The sequence below is a fragment of the Ammospiza nelsoni genome, chromosome 16 (assembly GCF_027579445.1).
Source record: "Ammospiza nelsoni isolate bAmmNel1 chromosome 16, bAmmNel1.pri, whole genome shotgun sequence".
Lineage (NCBI taxonomy): Eukaryota > Metazoa > Chordata > Aves > Passeriformes > Passerellidae > Ammospiza > Ammospiza nelsoni.
Genome location: NC_080648.1, coordinates 1,303,868 through 1,322,734, shown reverse-complemented (window position 1 = coordinate 1,322,734; position 18,867 = coordinate 1,303,868). Strand labels below are relative to the sequence as shown.

At 49.7% G+C, this 18,867-nt stretch overlaps 1 protein-coding gene across 1 annotated transcript in view; it reads right to left on the bottom strand.

Annotated features, from left to right (window-relative positions):
• The window catches only part of FGF18 (fibroblast growth factor 18), a 64,191-nt gene that overhangs the window by 26,416 nt on the left and 18,908 nt on the right, over window positions 1-18,867 (bottom strand). Inside the window, exon 3 of the mRNA XM_059483620.1 lies at window positions 15,440-15,620. Coding sequence (XP_059339603.1) covers window positions 15,440-15,620 — 181 coding nt within the window. The remainder of the gene's footprint in view (window positions 1-15,439; window positions 15,621-18,867) is intronic.

Sequence of the window (18,867 nt, the reverse complement as noted above, 5' to 3'; positions counted from 1 at the left end):
GGCACCAGACAATGCCTGGGCTGGAGGTGTGTGGGGCGGCAGCGCCAGCGCCGTTCTCACGGCGGGGCACCCGGCCATGTCGCCTCACAAATCCACTCCTCTCTCGCTCCCGGCTCTACCCCGGGGTTGGATTTGTTTTTTTCTGTGCTGTCCTTCCTGTTGGGACATTTGCAGCCCTGAAAAGAAAGCAGGTCAAACCCCCTCAAACGGTGTATTTAGAGCTTCCCCTTGGGTTCCTGTGGCTTCCTTGCCATTTCCCCGCTGCACTGGGATGTGCAGCTGGATTTTGGGGTAGCAGCCTGACCCCTGGCTGCTCAGGGCCTGATGTCAAGTGCTGCTAATGCATTTCGCATTTGTGCTCGGGGGCAGGAAATCTCAACTTCCAGTGCCAAGGGGTTAATTATAATTTATATAGCAAGAGCTCAGGCTGCGGGAATTTTTTTCTCCAGCTAATTAAGAGGTGCAATTACCTTTGAGAATCAAAGGGATATTCTGGTACCCAGCTCTGAGAAGCAGATTACAGGCACTTAGGACACAAGGACATCTTTGCTTTTCTACATGTTCTTAGTTTTCTGTGTTGATCATTAACAAGAATTTGTCATATTTCTGATCTATCATCACCATGTCCTGCTGACCACATGCTGAAAACCACTGCAACAGGGTAACACAGAGCATTGCTGCTTTCCCTGTGATTACCTGTCCTTCCAGCAACATGCTCAGCTGGCCTGTCACCTGCTGCTCAGGACTCCGAGCAAAACTTCTTGCTTATTAATTAACAAAGCTTCATGATGACCTTGAGGTGGGCAATACCTAACAGCCCAGTCTGTGCTCAGACCACAAGCTCAGGACTACTTACTCCCAAAGCAAGCAGTGCACTGACGAATGTTGTATTAATTTAATTAAAATGTTTGTGTTTATTTGTAAATATTATTATAAGTAATAATTATAAATTTGTACAATAATTATAATAGGTATTGTATTAATTTAGTAATAAATATTACTAAACTGTCCCATGGCAGCCGCTCTGCATTGCCCTGTCCTACCCAGTGGTCCAGTGCAAACAGGAGGACACCATTTGCAAATCCACCCCCTCCACAAGCTCTTCCCATCAGCTCCTGGCCTTCGTGTTTGTGCAGAGGCTTAACAGTTCCAGCTCTCTCTTCTCACCACTCCCGGAGATGACTGCTGAGCCATTTGCAAGGGGCTAATGTAATTGAATATTCAGATGTGGGGAGTGGGGCTTTTGGCTGAAGACAGCAGTGAAAGGTTCTGGGGAACTCTCAAAGTCCTGCTCTGGGGTCTCAGCAGCATTACACATGCAACACAGGCTGCAGCCTCAGCCTGGCCCAGAGTGCAGAAATAAATCCTCAGCCATTCATTGTTTTTTAGGGATGCACTGGGCCATTGCTCTCAGTGAAATGGAGTGCTTAAGTTAGAAACTGGTGCCATGCAGTTGTCAGCAGCCCACACACACGGCAGGGCTCACACACCCACAGCAGCAGCAGCCTCCACCCTGACCCAGAGCACAGCCAGAAGCAGAGGTGAGGCTGGCAGTGGCAGGAAGACCAACCCTTCCTCTGAAGAGGGGATTCCAAGAAGAAGCTCTGTGTGGGTTAGAAATGAAGCTCCTACTGGCAAAGGCGACAGGGGAGCTCAGCAGCTGGTACCCAACATCAGCAACTCTCTACCATGACTTGATTACGCTGTGGCAGCTTTATCAGGCTGCCCTTTGATGTGCTGACAGCAGCAAACCGCCTGTGTTGTACTTGTGGCCACGCAGGCTGAAGCACACACCCCAAACCCTCAGCACGTGAGGCGTTTTGTTAAACGACGAGGCGATAACACAGATAACACAGCTGACACCTCGGCATGGAGAGATGCCTACTGGCACTGCTCATCTCACAGGGAGCTCCAAGAAGCTCCTTTATGCCTGACAACACTTATCCCACAGGTATTGCCATCCTTTGGTAGGTGGCTACCAGAGAAAGGGCACATCAGTTGTCATAAGCCATTTTACAAGAACATCTACAAAACTACACAGACCTGTACCAAGCAGAGCATTTTCAGTACAACCAAGTCCCCAGAAAGAATAATCTGTTTCTCTTCAGGAGACTAAGCAAAAATCAGGAAGGCTTTCCTCAGCAAAGGTTGAGAATAATGAGGGTAGAGGAGAGGATGGCAATTTTTAGAACACTTATTACTCTACACAGGAAGGTATTTTGCTCCTTGTTGGTGCAGGGAAGAGGTTTTGGGAAAGGACCTGTCTCAGCCCTGGAAAAAGCAAGAGAGGGATTACAAAACTATGCTTGTAGTCTCAGCTTAACCCACGAACCTGCACAGCATTCAATGAAAAAGGTTGTAAATGCTTCATCAGCAACATGACCAAGCTACATAGGAAAGAAAAAGAAAGGAAGGGCAGATCCAAAGGGAAATAAATTTACTCCAGCATTACCTTTCCCTACAGCTTGCTATTTATTGAAGAAGCAGCAAAAGCTTCAGCGTGCTTCAGGATACAAACGCTGACACGGAAATTCAGAGCCCTGAACCACCTCCAACAGGGAAAATATACTGACCGCAGTCTCTTTGGAGGTCAAACAAAATCAATAGCCTTTCTCTCCAGTCTGTCTCTAAACTAAGCTTCTTTCAAAGACATCCAGAGAAAATGGATCATCTTTTGTTGTTGTGTGTGGTTTTGGGTTGGGCTTTTTTTTGTTTTGCTTTTTTTTAAGTGGTCAAACATTCATAGAAGCATAAGAACTCCTTCCTCCCTAAGCATACTGAAAGGATTGTATAGAAGTCAACACTGCCCATCAGTTTTACTACACAATAGATGAGTTATCCACTTCTTGGGGAGGAAACCAAGCTGGAAGCTGCTTAGTGCTTGGCAAGAGAGGAAAAAATAAATCAATGCATTTGCTTGATTGGGGTACGTTTAAAGCTGGTTGTCAATTAGTTCAACACAGTTTGCTGTTAGAGAGCACAACAGTTTAGCCCCAGGAGCTGAAGTTTGCTGCATTTCCTCAGATTCCTCCTGCTGAGAGACAGATATTGGATGCAGCCAGGTCAGGCACAGAGGAGGAGAAGGGGTGAGGCTGAAGTCACAGCCACAGAGTGGGAGCCTGACATCAGATACAGCCAGTGGGGATGGCTTCCTTCTGTTCTGAGCACACAGCACACCAGGCTTGTGTCCAGAGAGGAGCAGAGATGAGAGCTGGGTCTCACCCTGGTACACAGCACGCCTCTCCCCTCCCCAGCACACATCTTCTGAGATAAACTACAGCTTATGCACCCTTGTGCAGATGGCATCATCCATTCCACACAAGGGGGTCACCCCAAGCTGAGCAAAAGGGCAGAAGGACCAAAGCGGGAGGATGAAAAACTTTGCCTATCTCCAATTTTTAATGTAATTCTTAAAAATCTCAACACAAAAATCACAAATAGGGACAAACAACAAAAGTCACTTCCTAAGGGTCCCTCTGAATGCATCCAAAGGAAAATCAGAGAAAGGGATCACCAATGGCTTTACCTGCCAGTTCTATTCTGACAATCAGTGTTGCAAGACACTCATTCAGGCTGAGAAGGCTCTCAAGAGGTGACCCAGCTCAACCCTCTGCTTCGAGCAGGACCACCAGGGCTGGGGACCTTCACTTCTCAGCTGTGCTCCAGCTACCCCGCAACAGGTCACTCTGAGCAAGTGACATCCTGACCTAAGCACACCTAAGGGTGGCATTAGTATGTCACAGGCATGGCTGGAGAGGGACAGACACATCTGCAGCTGGCAGGGGTCCCAGCACCACCAGCAGGGCAGAGCACTAACCCAGCAGAGTGAGCTGCCCCTGGCCATGACCATGAGACCCTGGTGCCCTCACAGGCACAGGGAGTCACGTTTGTCAGGAGACACCCATCCCACACGGCTGGGCTGTGCTGGCAGAGCCTCCACAGGCCGTGCTCAGGCCACAGGCACCCATCCCTCACTGCTGGGCCATGCTCAGACACAGACACCCATCCCACACTGCTGGGCCGTGCTCAGGCACAGACACCCATCCCTCACTGCTGGGCTGTGCTCAGGCACAGACACCCATCCCTCACTGCTGGGCCGTGCTCAGGCACAGACACCCATCCCTCACTGCTGGGCCGTGCTCAGGCACAGACACCCATCCCTCACTGCTGGGCCGTGCTCAGGCCACAGGCACCCATCCCTCACTGCTGGGCCGTGCTCAGGCCACAGACACCCATCCCTCACTGCTGGGCCATGCTCAGGCACAGACACCCATCCCTCACTGCCGGGCTGTGCTCAGGCACAGACACCCATCCCTCACTGCTGGGCTGTGCTCAGGCACAGACACCCATCCCTCACTGCTGGGCCGTGCTCAGGCCACAGACACCCATCCCTCACTGCTGGGCTGTGCTCAGGCACAGACACCCATCCCTCACTGCTGGGCTGTGCTCAGGCACAGACACCCATCCCTCACTGCCGGGCTGTGCTCAGGCCACGCTGTGTCTGCAGCCGCCCTTCAGGCCCAGGACACCTGCCTCACGGCCGGCCTGCATTCACACCACGGGAACGAGGGTTTGTTCCCTCGGGCGATGTGAGGGCCGCCTCATTTCCGAGCGGACACATTTAGCATCCTATCGTTAGGATCTTAGTCCCGTGCCCACACGGGTCTAATGGTGCTGGGAAATCCCGGGGAAGCTCAGAACAGGCTCCAGCAATGGTGACCATCAAACGTCCAGCCCAGCTCCAATAGCAGCAGGAACAGCCAAGGCTAGGAGCTAGAAACAAAAGCGCTGCTGCTTTGTAATGCTTTTTTATCTCCCCTCCTCCAGCCCCCCCAGGTGGGACAATTTACCCGGTGACTATAAAGCTCTTACATGTGCTTGTTAGCACCCCCAAATTAGTAGGTGTAAAGTCAATATCCTTTTGCCTATTTACTCCTAATGAGTCACCAGTCAGAAACTTCACTTGAAAAAAACGGTTACAAATGCAGATGCCGAAGCAAATGAAATAAAGGCAAGAATCACAAACGTTGCACAAAGGCAAGGGGCTGGGCACACCACACAGCACCAGGCCATTGTCACCGGCTCAAACCTAACAGCTTTGATTTGCCTCCCACCGGCTAAAATGGTTTGAAATGCAAGGTCTGAACAAAGGTGCAAGACACAGGAGGAATGGGAGGCACTGCTGGGCACTTAATCTCCTTTCAGTCTCACACAGGAGCTCCAGGAATGGCTCTGTTGAAGTCGGTGGAGTTTCGGGAGTGTAGGAAAAAGGATAATCAAGCCTTGGCTGTAACAGAGATCCAGCCCTGTGATCCCTCCATGCAACCAGCAGAAACCTTATTAGGGATTTGTGCTGAAGTTACCTTTAGGCGAGTTCCTTTGGCACTGGAACCTGGGCCTACATCACTGATGCCAAGAGGACAAGACCAGCTTTTGGGAGCTGCAGTGTTCGCCCTCTCACTAACCAAGTATGTGATTTGAAATCAGGAGCCTGAAGCTTCCCCCAGTCTGCTTCAGCACTCACCCCTGCAGCTGTCCCTGGCCAAGCACTGGGGACACCTGGACAATATTTTTTAGATTTATCTGGTGCTTACATGCCATCCTATTCCTAGCCCTTCCCTGCTGCTTCTCTACTCTAAGGTCCTCACAGCCTCCAGAGGCTGGGGGTGACATCCCTCTCACAAAGTACCTCAGAGCTCCCCTCTCACATTCCAACAGCCATTTCCTCTCCTGCTTGTCCTTCCAAAACCTTGAGTACATCAGATATAAACCAAAGCACACCAAATCGAAGCCAGGATCCCAAGCATGTCACCCACCATGTGGGTCAAACACCAAAGGCTCACATCACCATCGAGCTGCTCAGGAGCAATGTCTGCTCCTTCTCTGCCCCACCAGAGAAGCCCAGAGCAGCTGAGCAGCTCAGGAGAACAAGGACTCCTCTCCACAGTAATACCTGCGGCCAGACCCCTCCAGCCAGCACAGCTGCTGTCGCTGCTGGAGAACACCCAAAGCTCATCACAGCTGAAAGAGGCAGGGCCACAGTGGATGGTGGGGTTTTGTTCGTATTGCTCTGGGAAGAAAGGCACCTTTTTTGGCAGCTGCAAAGGTAGAAGAGGAGAAGGCCTCCAGACACACGTTTCAGCTCACAGAGACAAGGGCAAAAATATCTGAGCACTACCCAGTCACGTTCCAAGCTCCACCACTCCAGGCAGCATCAGCAAAGGACAGACACATCCCCAAGGCAGCTACAGCACAACTCAGGGACACAAAGCTCAGGATATATTGAGAAGGTCTCAGCCCCTGTGTTCACCATGAAAGCATGAACTGTCTATTATGGGCATTCAAAAGTACTGAAAGCTCTTCAGGGACCAAAATGGGCACTATTTATTGCTGACACAGCTCATTAAAAGGGATGCTTGCTGAGTGCAGCTCCCTTGAACCCCAATAGCTCCACATTTCCTCACTGGAAGAAAAGTAGGTGTTTCTTATTTTTTACTGGGACTTCTCACTGCCTTTACATCCAGCTCACCTTCCACTTCTTGAGAGCACTGCGACCGCAGACGCTCCACACGTGTTCTCCTCTGCATCCGACTGGCAAGCAGTCTGGAAAATGCCAGTATTGGAACGGCCTGCATTCAGCGGTTTCTGAATGCTGATCGGAAACTATTTCATTCAAGCCACAGATAGTCATTTTTGGGGGGTATTTTCAGCTCCCTTTCTGGACTCTTCCAGCTTTCCAAGCATCATGCATCAGCAGTTTCTCCTCTTCACAGCTTTGTTATTTTTCACCTTTCTGCCGAACACCGGTGCAGTTCTGCAGGGCCTGGGCTCTTCCCTGTTCCTGCAGACAGCCAGGCATTGCTACTGGCCTTGTTAATGTTTTCTGTGCTCCACCTTGCAGCTGCGGAAATTCCTGACTATCTGTTTTTTCAAAGAGCTGAGGTGAAATCCGAGTGACTAAAGTGCCTTGTTTTTTATAAATTTAACACCTTTCTTGAGGAAACCCCAGCCTGAAAACAGGAACAGTCTCACAGCATCTCAAAGCACGAAATAATTACTTCCACCCAGGCTACCAGTGTGGTTTCCGTTAGCACTGTCTCCTCAGCATCTCTCCTTCTGCAAACCTTTCATCCTGCTGGCACACCATGGGCTCAGGGAGTTCTGGGCTGGGGAGGGACACATGAGGACACTGAGATGATGAAATTCATGCTACTTCACTATACATGAGGAACAAAGTTCCTTCTGTGTCCAGTGTCTGGAGGGTCCAGCCCCAGCGTCCCAGCACCCCAGATCACCCTTCCTGGAGTAGGAGATGCTCCAGGTGAGTGTGTGGCCAATGCCAACACCACCATGAGTCTCCAGGAGTCTGACTTCAGGAATCTCAAGCAACAGGCGAGTGAGGTTCCATGATAACTTCAAGGAGAAGTGTAATCTTCGCATCAAGTTTTGTATTCCCCATCCTGTCTTTAGTTAGGCAGTTTTTAACAGGGTTATTGACATTTCTCTTTCTTTCCAAATGTTTCTTGTGAAGGAAAAAAAATTCTTTGGCCCCTTGACATCATGTATGGGAATGTACACAAAGCAAAATGTACAAGAGCATTTGTTGATGATGTTTTCCTTCCTTCTTCTTCAAAGTAAAAGCAATTAAAAACCCTTTTGGAAATGCAGACTATTTGTAGGGTACTTTTACTTGTGCCCCAAGAACCGACTTGAATTAATCAATGACTGGCCAAATGCTTAGACATGGGAAAACCTCAGAGAGCACAAAACAAGGTTTGGTAATAGGCACCAACACAAAACAACTGCAGTGAACCCAATGGAGCTCTCAGCATTTGTGCACAGAATCACTCCTGGCCTAGAAATATACTTAAAATTATGCAAACTTCTTCCAGAACTTCATCGCAGAATGAATTTGGGTTGGAAAGACCCTGAAGATCACCTCCCAGTGTCCCCCCAGCAGTCCCCAGTACAGATTTCAGACAGAAGTAATCACTATACTGAGAAGCACAGAGCATTTCCGGAGCCATGGAGGAGAAAGGGAAGCCCTAAGTTTGTTTCTGTGTTATTTCATCAGAGCCAGGGAAGAACATTTAACAAAGCAGATGCTTGACCTTCATGGGAAAGCACCATAAACACAGCAAGGCAGGAGCAGATAACATCATATTGACCTGTCTTCAGGGGCTGGCATTCACATTTTCATAAAGTGTCTAAGAAGATAAATCACTATACTAATAATATTTGTATTGATTATCTAAACTGAAGCAGCAATCGACTCCATTGTCTCACTTCCTCTTAAATTGCTCACAGATGGGATCCTATTTCCTATTCTGCATTTCTAATGGGAACACTTAAATCACAGTGCGGAATTATACACACACACACAAACTGTTAACAAAAACCCTTTTATGACTCACATGCAAATAAAATTTTTTCACTTTGTAGCTCACTTTCCACTCCACACAAGAATTAAAAATGACAAATTATCAGCAGATCCCTAAATTACCTCTCCTCGTTATTTCTGAGTCTCTAATATTTGCTGACAGACAGGCCTATGCTTTCCAAACCCTGACCAGTGCTTGTGGAGACTTGTGAAGTACAGACACACAGTTAAAAGGAAAGTCAAGGTTCTTTAAGCTATCTCAAGGTCCAGGAGTAGGGAAATCTAAAATCAGTGCAGTGTCAGAGGGAAAATAAATGTAAGGCTTTGCTGTTATGCAGGTACAAAACAAGGACTGGTGCAGAGAGACTGGGCTTCAGGTGTGATGCTGGTTGCAGCAGGAGCTCAGGAGAGCAGCTATCAAAATCAAAAGTAAAGGAAATTGGCAACAAATTAATTTTTCAAAACAGGTTTGCCATTAATCAAAAAGGCTAGGATTTTTCTCAAACTTCTCATCCTGCCTAAGCAAGGCTTTTCCCCACCCTGGTACGAGCACAGAATATGGCAGAATAAAAACAGAAAATGTCTTCAATATACAGATGGTTTGTATAAGATGCTAACAGTGTGTTTCAAATAGAACTTTTCAGAGCCACCAGGAAGGTGAGGGCAACCAGGAGCCCTCGCTGCCCAGAGCAAGCTGGAAGCCCCAGCTCAGGTTTCTGCCTCACACAGAAGCTCCTCCTGGCTCAGCAAAACCCTGAGCTGCCTCAAGCTTCAGCTTATCTGCTTTAAAGGAACAGTTTCACCACTGCCCCACTGCAGATGAAAAGGGGAGACGTTTTAAGGGACAAAATATAATACAGCTCTCAGGGATTGCTGGGCAAGCAGGGAGAAGCCCAGAGCCACAGCACAGCAGCTGGAGGGCAAAGGCTGCTCAGGCCTGTCCCCAGGACCCATCTGACTGTACAGCTGCCATGGTGAATGATCATCCCCTGCGCTGAGGTCAGCTCTGCCCCCGGGCTAAGTAAGTGAAAATAAATGGTTTAGAAGATAAAAGGTCTTTTAAAAAAATTATTTGTCTTGTTGTGATGTCAAAACTGTAATGGGAAGAGACTGGAGGCAGCGATACGTCGGTAAAATGGGAAACAGCCATTCTGATGGGTCAGCACAATAAATTACAAGGCAGATCCCAGCTCATGTGGGATTTGGGGCTGAGCTGCACTGACAGACAAAACCTTGCACGCACCTGTTCCTGGCAAGAAAAGCAGCTTGGAAATACATGTGGAAAAACTGCGGAAATACAGCGATATTTCACAAATCCAAATTGATGTTCGGACTCATCTCTTATCTTTCTTGCACAGAAATTCTGAGCCTTCCAGCCACAATGAGTTTAGTTTTTTTACTCCTGCTCTTTCCAGGAGATGGATCAAAATTGATTCAAACTATTCCAGGAAGGGAAAGGGTTAATCAGATTTCCCAAGGCAGCTTGCTGTTAAGGTGCCAGAAATACTGAGGGAAAGAATGACTTGCTAAAGATGGGACAATGGCACTGGTATTTTGCATTTGTTTCCAGGCTTTCAGATAGAACAAATGGGAGTCATTAGTGAAATGAGTTTAGGGAGTTCTAAATTAGCTGTCAGGCTGCCAAGCCCGAAGAAGTGCTATGTCAGCCATTAATTCTGGAGAGCACCAGATTACCCAAACCTAGGAAGGAATCCTGCAAAATTTAGAGTCAATTAAAGGAGGCTATTTTGCTATAATATTTTCCACACATATTACACCTCCTCATGGAACAGAGCCCACTTCTACCACAAATGAAATCTCTGGCAGGATGGAGTGTGGCTGATGTCTAGACAGCAGTAATGTGCTCTCCGTGGGCAGGTCCGCTGGCATCTCAGGGCAGCTCCAGCCCGAACAGGAGGTGGAGGCTGCAGGACTGGGGCGGCCCCGGGCAGTGACACCCGTTTGCCTCAGCGCCTTGCTGTCCCTGTACCACCCAAAGCAGCACATCTGTGTAGGGCGTGATGTCTGTGCCCAGAACGCCCTTCCCCTTCCCTTCCCCGTCCCCTCCTGACCCCCCTGACAAACCCAAAGACCCAAACCCGTCCCTCGGGTTTCTGAGCCGAACCCGCTGAGCCGGGGGAGCCTCCAGGGGCTGGCACGGCCTCAGTGCCCAGGGCTGATGTCCCACCTGTGCCCTGCCCCAAAAAAGCCTCCCCGCTGTAGACGAGAGAGCTTATCGGTAGGCAGGTTTATAAAGCACAGAGTTTGTAACCTCCTGAGGGACCTGGGAGTGTTTTGAAGCTGTGATGGAATGGACGCACGGAGCACACAGCGCCTGGGATGGACGCACGGAGCACACAGCACGTGGATGGATGCACGGAGCACACAGCACCTGGATGGATGCACGGAGCACACAGCACCTGGGATGGATGCACTGAGCACACAGCACCTGGATGGATGCACTGAGCACACAGCGCCTGGATGGATGCACGGAGCACACAGCACCTGGATGGATGCACGGAGCACACAGCACCTGGGATGGATGCACTGAGCACACAGCGCCTGGATGGATGCACGGAGCACACAGCACCTGGATGGATGCACGGAGCACACAGCACCTGGGATGGATGCACGGAGCACACAGCACCTGGGATGGATGCACTGAGCACACAGCACCTGGATGGATGCACGGAGCACACAGCACCTGGGATGGATGCACGGAGCACACAGCACCTGGGATGGATGCACGGAGCACACAGCACCTGGGATGGATGCACTGAGCACACAGCACCTGGATGGATGCACGGAGCACACAGCACCTGGATGGATGCACTGAGCACACAGCGCCTGGATGGATGCACGGAGCACACAGCACCTGGATGGATGCACGGAGCACACAGCACCTGGATGGATGCACGGAGCACACAGCACCTGGAGGTGCCGATCAGGGATGTGCCCCTGTGCCGAGCCCAGCCCCGGGACACCCCCACACTCCGCACATTAAAGTTGCCTCCACCGAGGGGAGCACAGGGCTCTCACACCTCCGCACTGATGGCTATCGCTGCTCCGTGCCCCGCAGGACAGCAGCACTGCGAACAAATTAAACCAAAAACCTCTGAAATACAAATGAGGCAAAAAATGCCTTCACCCAACCAAGAGAGCTCTGCCTGCCCAACTGCGCCGGATACACAGATCGTGAACAAACAGGATAGAATGTCTTCTGCCTTTTGTGAAATGAAAATAAATGAAAGGATCTAAGGTTTCAGGTCACTGATCCCTCTCTTTCCTATCTGTACCATTTATCGGAGGTAGATTATAAAGGTTCCAGGTCCTTTTTTTTTTTGTCAGCAATTTAATGGTTGTTTTTCATCCTTTCATTTTCTGAATGAAAGGACCACTTAGGAACATGTAAAGCAATAATAAGCTTATAATAGAAATACTGTTTTTCTGGGCCAGTGCAAATTCTTTCTGAATAGGTTCAAGGGATTAAAGTAAAAATGCAATTTGTATATACATCAGTCCTTTAATTAGTTTATAGTCTGTTAAGAGATAATATTTTGCTCACACAGATCATCTATTATCTAAAGATCTCAGAGCACTTTAGGAACATCAATTAAGCCTTTAAAAAAAACAACCTTGGGAGATAGGTAAGTGTATTTAGATTAATTAGTGTTGCTGTGAGCAGCAGGCATTATTATTAGATTTAATTTAGTCCAATAATTGACTTATCTGTTAATGGATTGTAATTCATCTGAGAAGGGATCAAATCCATCTGATTAAATGGATTACATCGACTCAATTAATTCTATTAACTGACTTAATTTAACATTTAATAATCTGACACACAGGACCAGATCTTGGCCCCAAAGAATGCATAAACCAAAAATTACACACTGGAATTATTATGGCAGCAGAATTATGCATTGCAGAGCATGCATTTTGCCTTGCACATGGCATTTACACACCTGGATAAAACATTCAAGGGGATTCCTCTGGCTGGGTCCCCCCGCCCTGCAGCAGCATTCCTCCCTGACCAGGGCTGGCTGCTCATTTTACTCTACTTGGGGTGGCTGCTTGGAAAGCAGAAGTTCCCTGCCTGAGATCGGCCACCTCCCCTCTGTTCTGGGCATTCTCTGCAACCAAGAGGTGAGAAGTTTTACAGAAGTCAATAAGCCTTGCAATAAAAGTAACCTCCTTTCAAAGGCAGGACAACCCTCCCATTTGGAAGCTGGATATGTGGGGAAAAAAAAAAAAAAAGGAAAAAAGAAACATTTGGACACTGTTGTGAATATAAGGGAAGACGGGAAAGAGGTGTTAAAACATTATTTATTCCGCTATCCTTAAAACGGGCTGGTGCTAAAGGGCTGGTGATGAGCACCAGGGACCTTCGCCCTGACAGAGCTTCCCAGGTGAACCCTGAGCCCGCGTGGCCCTGCCCGATGTCACCTTCTCCTGACTGGACCCGGCTGTTGAGAGGATGCACGGCTGGAGCAGCTCACGGGCACTTTGCCCACGTCTCTTGCCTTTTCTCAGACATTTCTCAGACGTGTTTCTCCTCCCAAAACCTTCCCCAAGCTGCAGTCCTTAGTCCACCAGCCCTCACAGCCCTCACCGTGCGCTCCTCAGCAGGGCCGGGGCAGGAGCCGGTGCCATCTGCGAGGGTGGCACAGCCCGGCTCTGTCACGGGCAGGGAAAGAGCAGGGGGACCCTCAGCCATCTGCTGCGTGGGAGGAGAGGTGTCCTCCTCCAGACGCAGACCTGACCGGCAGGACGGAGATGTGGATCAAAAGTTTACAACTGTTGAGATCCCCAGACCCGGTTTAAGCCTCTCTCTGGTCTTGATCAAAGGTTACTCCATAATAATGCCTCAGGGGGCGGGGTTCCTGGCACATAATGAACCCTGTGTCATTGCTTTTGTGTCCAGGTTGGGCTGTAACACAGATGGTTCTCACTCCAGTAACTCCGACATCTCTCCCCCCTCCATTATCCCAGACAGGAGCTTTGCGTGGTTCCATCCCGGCCCGCCGTGTCCCACCTCACTGTCTCCCCGATTGTCATGCTCTGAGTGCTCCGTGCCAAGCAGCACCAAGAGCAGATTTCCATAACCTTTCACAGCTCTGGGGGCGAGGAGGCTCTGCAGCCTCGGCGCGTTTGCTGAGAGGCTCTGGGGAGGGAGCTGGACGGGGTCTGGGGGGGCAGGCAGGGATGGGGAGGGGGTTTGGATGCAGGCAGGGATGGGGAGGGGGTTTGGAGGCAGGCAGGGATGGGGAACAGGGTTTGGAGGCAGGCAGGGATGGAGAACAGGGTCAGGAGGCAGGCAGGGATGCAGGAGCGGGGTTTGGAGCAGGCAGGGATGCAGGAGCGGGGTTTGGAGCAGGCAGGGATGGGGAACAGGGTTTGGATGCAGGCAGGGATGGGGAGCGGGGTTAGGAGGCAGGCAGGGATGGGGAACAGGGTCAGGAGGCAGGCAGGGATGCAGGAGCGGGGTTTGGATGCAGGCAGGGATGGGGAGCGGGGTTAGGAGGCAGGCAGGGATGGGGAACACGGTTTGGTGACAGGCAGGGATGCTGGAGCTCCCGGCCGGGAATCTCGGGCTCTGTCATGGCAGCAGCGCCCTCGGCCACGAGCGCGCTCCCGCACGCGGGGTTTGTTGTTCAGACACGATTGCATATGTATGAAGGGGACAAGATGGGCTTTGACACATAAATTAGCACTTGTCAGCTGCTCCCGGGAACACTTCCCTGCTGCACCCACTGTAAATGCCGCCTTCTTTCAGCGAGAGGAAAACTCCATCACGGCACCTGACAGGCACCGCGGGCAGCAGCCGCACCGGGCGGCCGCGGCAGCGCCCAGCGCCTCGTTTACACATCAGAGCTCAGGAGGATGAATGCCACAAAATGACACAATAATTAGCAGCCAAGTGGCACTTTTCACTCCTGTAATATCTGGGAAAAAATTTGGGAATGACGAAGGGCAAGGCTGACGAGACGTGAGGGCGGGGCTTTCTCTGAGAGAGGGGTTGACCCCGCACAAGTGCTTTGGGGGTCACTCCCTCCCTGCCCGGCGCTCTCTGGCTGTCGCTTCCCGCGGCACAGCTCCCGCACCTGCAGTGGCAGCGGCTGCCCTCAGTGCCCAGCGTGTGCCTCATCCCTCCTGAGGCCTCCCGAGGGAACAACCGCTCCCAGATTTTGACCTGCCCTCCTCGAAGCTCGGCTCCACCTCACCAGTGCTGCACCAGACAATCCCATGCGAGTGGCTGAGCCAGCAAACTCTCACACAAACCTCTGCAACAGCACGGGAACGCACAGGCTGCACATCCCAAACACGGACAGGACCAGGCTCTCAACTGCACATCCCAAACACAGACAGGACCAGTGCTCTCAACAGCCCTAAACTCCTCCCAACAGCCAACTAGAGTAAAAGCATCTCAGCAGAAACCATCTCAGAATGAACCAGAATTACAGCATTTTTCATAGCCCAGGCTCTAGCGGCGTTTCCAGCATGTTGCTTGTGTGCAAATCACAACAAGAATAGCTGAATGTGCTATCAGCACAGGGTGAGTGCTGTTTTTCCTGCAAGATCCACACACTCAAGAGATTCAGCTTGAGCTCTGGGGTACTCTCAAAGCTCTCAAGGTCTACGTTCAGTTTAAACCAAATATCCCACCACCCGAAAAGAAGAAAGTGCTTCTTTCAAACACTGGATTCACCCAAACACGAGCCCAAGAGTTCATGGGGAAAGGACTTCCCCAACCACCAATTTAGGTATCATTTATGAATTGCAGTAAGCACACTGTGAGCTCATGGCCCGGGGAGAAAGACATTCTTTTCTTCAACCATATACTAATAAATTGGGGCATGGCAGTATTGTGGGAACTGCCTGCAGCTGGGAGGCAGCACCAGCAAAATAAATCTAATGTTCTTAACCTGGAAATGTTATTTTTCCTTTTATTTTGTTTTTTATTGCTCCTATTACTTTTCTCCCAAGAGGTTCTTAGCACAACACCCTGGATTAAAGCCTTTGACCTGAAGTCTGGGGGATCCCAGTAAATATTCTTACCATATTTATCTCCATCTTCTCCTTTGGCACTGATCCTCCTGCCGAGCACTTGGATGTGCTTCCCACTTGTCCTGCTGTAGAGCTGATAGAGCCGGAGCTGCTTCCTGCTCACATCGTCCCTCGCTCGCGTCTGGTTCTCCACGTGTATCCGAAAATCCACATTCTCCTCAGCAGCAAACATCTGGGATGGTGGGGAGTGGGGAGAGAGAGCAGAACAGAGCATGAGCACAACAGGCTCTGGGGCAGAGGGACTGCACACTGGCCTGCCAAGGGGGGCTCAGGTTTGGCTGCCTTTCATTTGGCAGCAGTGTCAGCAGCCACCCAGAGCTGATTCTCCACAGCAAACCGAACCTGGGCCATTGCAATCAAACTGAGAGTTTTCAAATAAAAACTTCTGCTCATCCTTGCTTTGATTAAATCCTCGTCGACCATGCTGACCATAAATTAGGCTCCCCACTGCATATGCACAGCCTCTACCAGGTTACACAGGCCCAAACTGGAGAGTGGAGACAGCTGAACCCTTCTCAGAGATTTGGTGCATCACCTTCAGCAGCTGCACTGATTCTCTGAGATAACTGCAGGAAAACATCAAGGGAAAAAACTCTTTGTGTTGCCCTTAGCAGTCTGGACTTGAATTCCAGACTGGCATAAAGTCCACTACAACAGAAGTGACACTTGTACACTCTACAGCTTAATTGTTTGACAACTCTGCTCTGCAGTGAAGAACACATGGTGAACACATCCATGATCATCAGCCATGGATGTGTTTCTGTCCACCTCAAAAGGGCCACAGGAGAAGTGGTGAGAATCAAACCAGCTTTTCCACCAGTGGCTGTGATCAGCAGGGGTCTGACAACCTCAGCCACCTCATCTGTTTGTCTGCCAAGGGAATAAATTAACCTTAGTTCACTACAGCCTTAATTATTACCATAAACTTTTCATTTTGTTTCCTATTTTAAGTATCCCCAAGAAATATCAAAACAGGAGTCCCACTTTTCCTTCCAAAGAGTCATCCTGACTGGCCCAAGGTCAGAGGACCCAATAACACCACTGCTCTCAAGATGCCTTCCCAAAGGGGAGACTGGGCAGCATGCACCCAAAAAGCTCTTCACACCCAAACAACAGGAAGGCCCCAAAATTGCTCCATGAACTGTCCATCTATGATCTGTGGAGCATTTGCACCACAACATCCAAACTCACAGATGGGCAACATTTTGGTGGCAGACTTTACAGGACAACAAATGACATGGAACATGGCCTGCAAGCAAAAGTGTTCTGATGTATCAGTGTGGGGAGGGAACTGGCAATGAAAATGGAAAAGGTCAATAAATCCTTGTTCAGATCCACTCCAGACTAAAACACAAAGAAAGTGGCCACAACACCAAAGAGCCCCACTTCAGCCTCCTGCACATCATCTCATACCAGCAAATACAGCGAAGCCTGAAAGTCAAAACCTCAATAGAGCTTTGCAGCATTTCCAGTTATCCTGGGAACACCCAGGCCTGCAGCAGGAAGAAAAGCTCACTCAGGCAGGCAGTGCTGCTGAGCACCAGACCTTCAGAAAGCACCGTGGGCCAAAGCCCAAGCTCAGCACAGCAGCAGCAATCCCCAGTGATGCTGTGGGATTGCCTTCAGTGCTCTTAGTAAAATCTGGGATTCTGGTATTGATGTTTTGAGGAGAAAGTGATTTATCTCTGATTTGGCTGTCAGAAGCCCATAGGGAGCTGAAGGCACAGGCAGAGGCTGGGCAAAGGAGGCTCAGGGCAATGCTGGGACATTCACAGCGATGTCAGAGGTGACAGACAGGGCTCACAATATTTCCCACTCAGAAAACAGGGGGGCCAGGAGCTGTGGCCCAGAGCTGGGCAGTGGGAGGAGGAGCAGCCCTAGCCAGAGGGCATGGCAGGGTGCCACATTAGGATGCTGACAGGGCTCTGGCCAGCAGAGAGCAGGGCTCTGCTTGCCTGCCCTCCTCAGGCACCACAGCTACACCTGAGCGAAGCACACAGCACTTGACTTTTGACACAAATCATATTAATTTATTTTTCTCCTTGCTATGTCTTTTCTTCCTTTCTTTTCAAATCCCATTGTTGCAAAAGATGCTGAACTACCAAACCCAGAAAGGTTCCAGTCATGCTGACAGTCTGCCTTGTGCCCACAAAGCAAGGCTACTTGCAGCTAAAATTCTGGCTCCATTATTTTAAGATTTAAAACAGATTTTAAATCAAGATGACGTCGTTACATTGCTTTCACCACATGTTAATGAATGTCACATTTTTCTAGGAAAAAACCAAAACAGGTGGGATTTGAAGTGGGGGGAAGGGCAGGTTGCTTTGCTTTTTTGGAAACTCCCAACAGAAAATGCAATCTGTTTTCCAAAACATGTTTTAATTATCCTCTAATTGTCTCTGGAGCACTCACAGTGCAGAGGCTGTAGCTGCAGTGCCTCGGTGGGCCCAGGAGCACCCATGAGCATCCTGCACAGTGCTCAGCTCCAACACGTCACCAACACCCCTTTGTCACCACTGTCCTGCCTGAGATCAGCTAATTAAGCAGCCCTTCCCTTTGCAAGAAGGGCACCAGCAGCACAGGGGTGCCATCTCCTCTTCCCCTGTCCAAGGAGCCGTCTGGCCCCACCCTCAGCCAAGAGCTGAGCTAGCTGATGCAGGAATCAGCAGGTGATGCTGACCCTGAAACACAGCCAGCCCAGCCTGTATCACTCCAGCACTTCCCTAGAAGTGCCCAGCTCTGAGCCAGGGCAGAAATCCTGGAACAGGCTGCAGGCTCCCCTTGCAGCTGAGCTGTCTCCTGGCCAGAAGCTGTGGCAAGAGCAGCAGTGAAACCACCCGGATTTAGCCACCTGCTTAAAGATAAGCTCACACTTAACCACCCTGTGGAAACAGGATGCTCAGCTGGAGGGTGGCCAAAGGGAATTACCCATGCCAGCCTGGGCTGCATCTGGCCTGCAGCACAGAATATCAATACCCAAAAAAAAGTTTCATGCAGTGTTGATTTTATGAGATAAAACTTGTTTGATCATTGCTAAAATCCACTCTCACAGGACCCCTTCCCTACAGGGTACACTCCCTCAAGCAGCAAACTTCTCTGAGATAAGGAAGTCCATGTATATATACCAAAAGAGAGACTCTTCTATAAATCTCATAAAAATTAGTAACATATGTCTCCTTTGGCAACTGATGGCCAACACTCAGTCAGGGAGGTCACCTGAAACCAAGTACACTCACCCTCAAATACACTTGAATGCAGAAATGTCTTTAAGTCCCTTAAACTGAAGGGCTTTCACTCCTGTTCACCAAAGCAAGTTTTCCTTTTTTGTCTTGACTATTGAAATGATATTATTGCACATAACACACCATACACAAAATGAGGCCCTTTTTTTCCTTTCAGTCTGATCACCCGCACCTCCA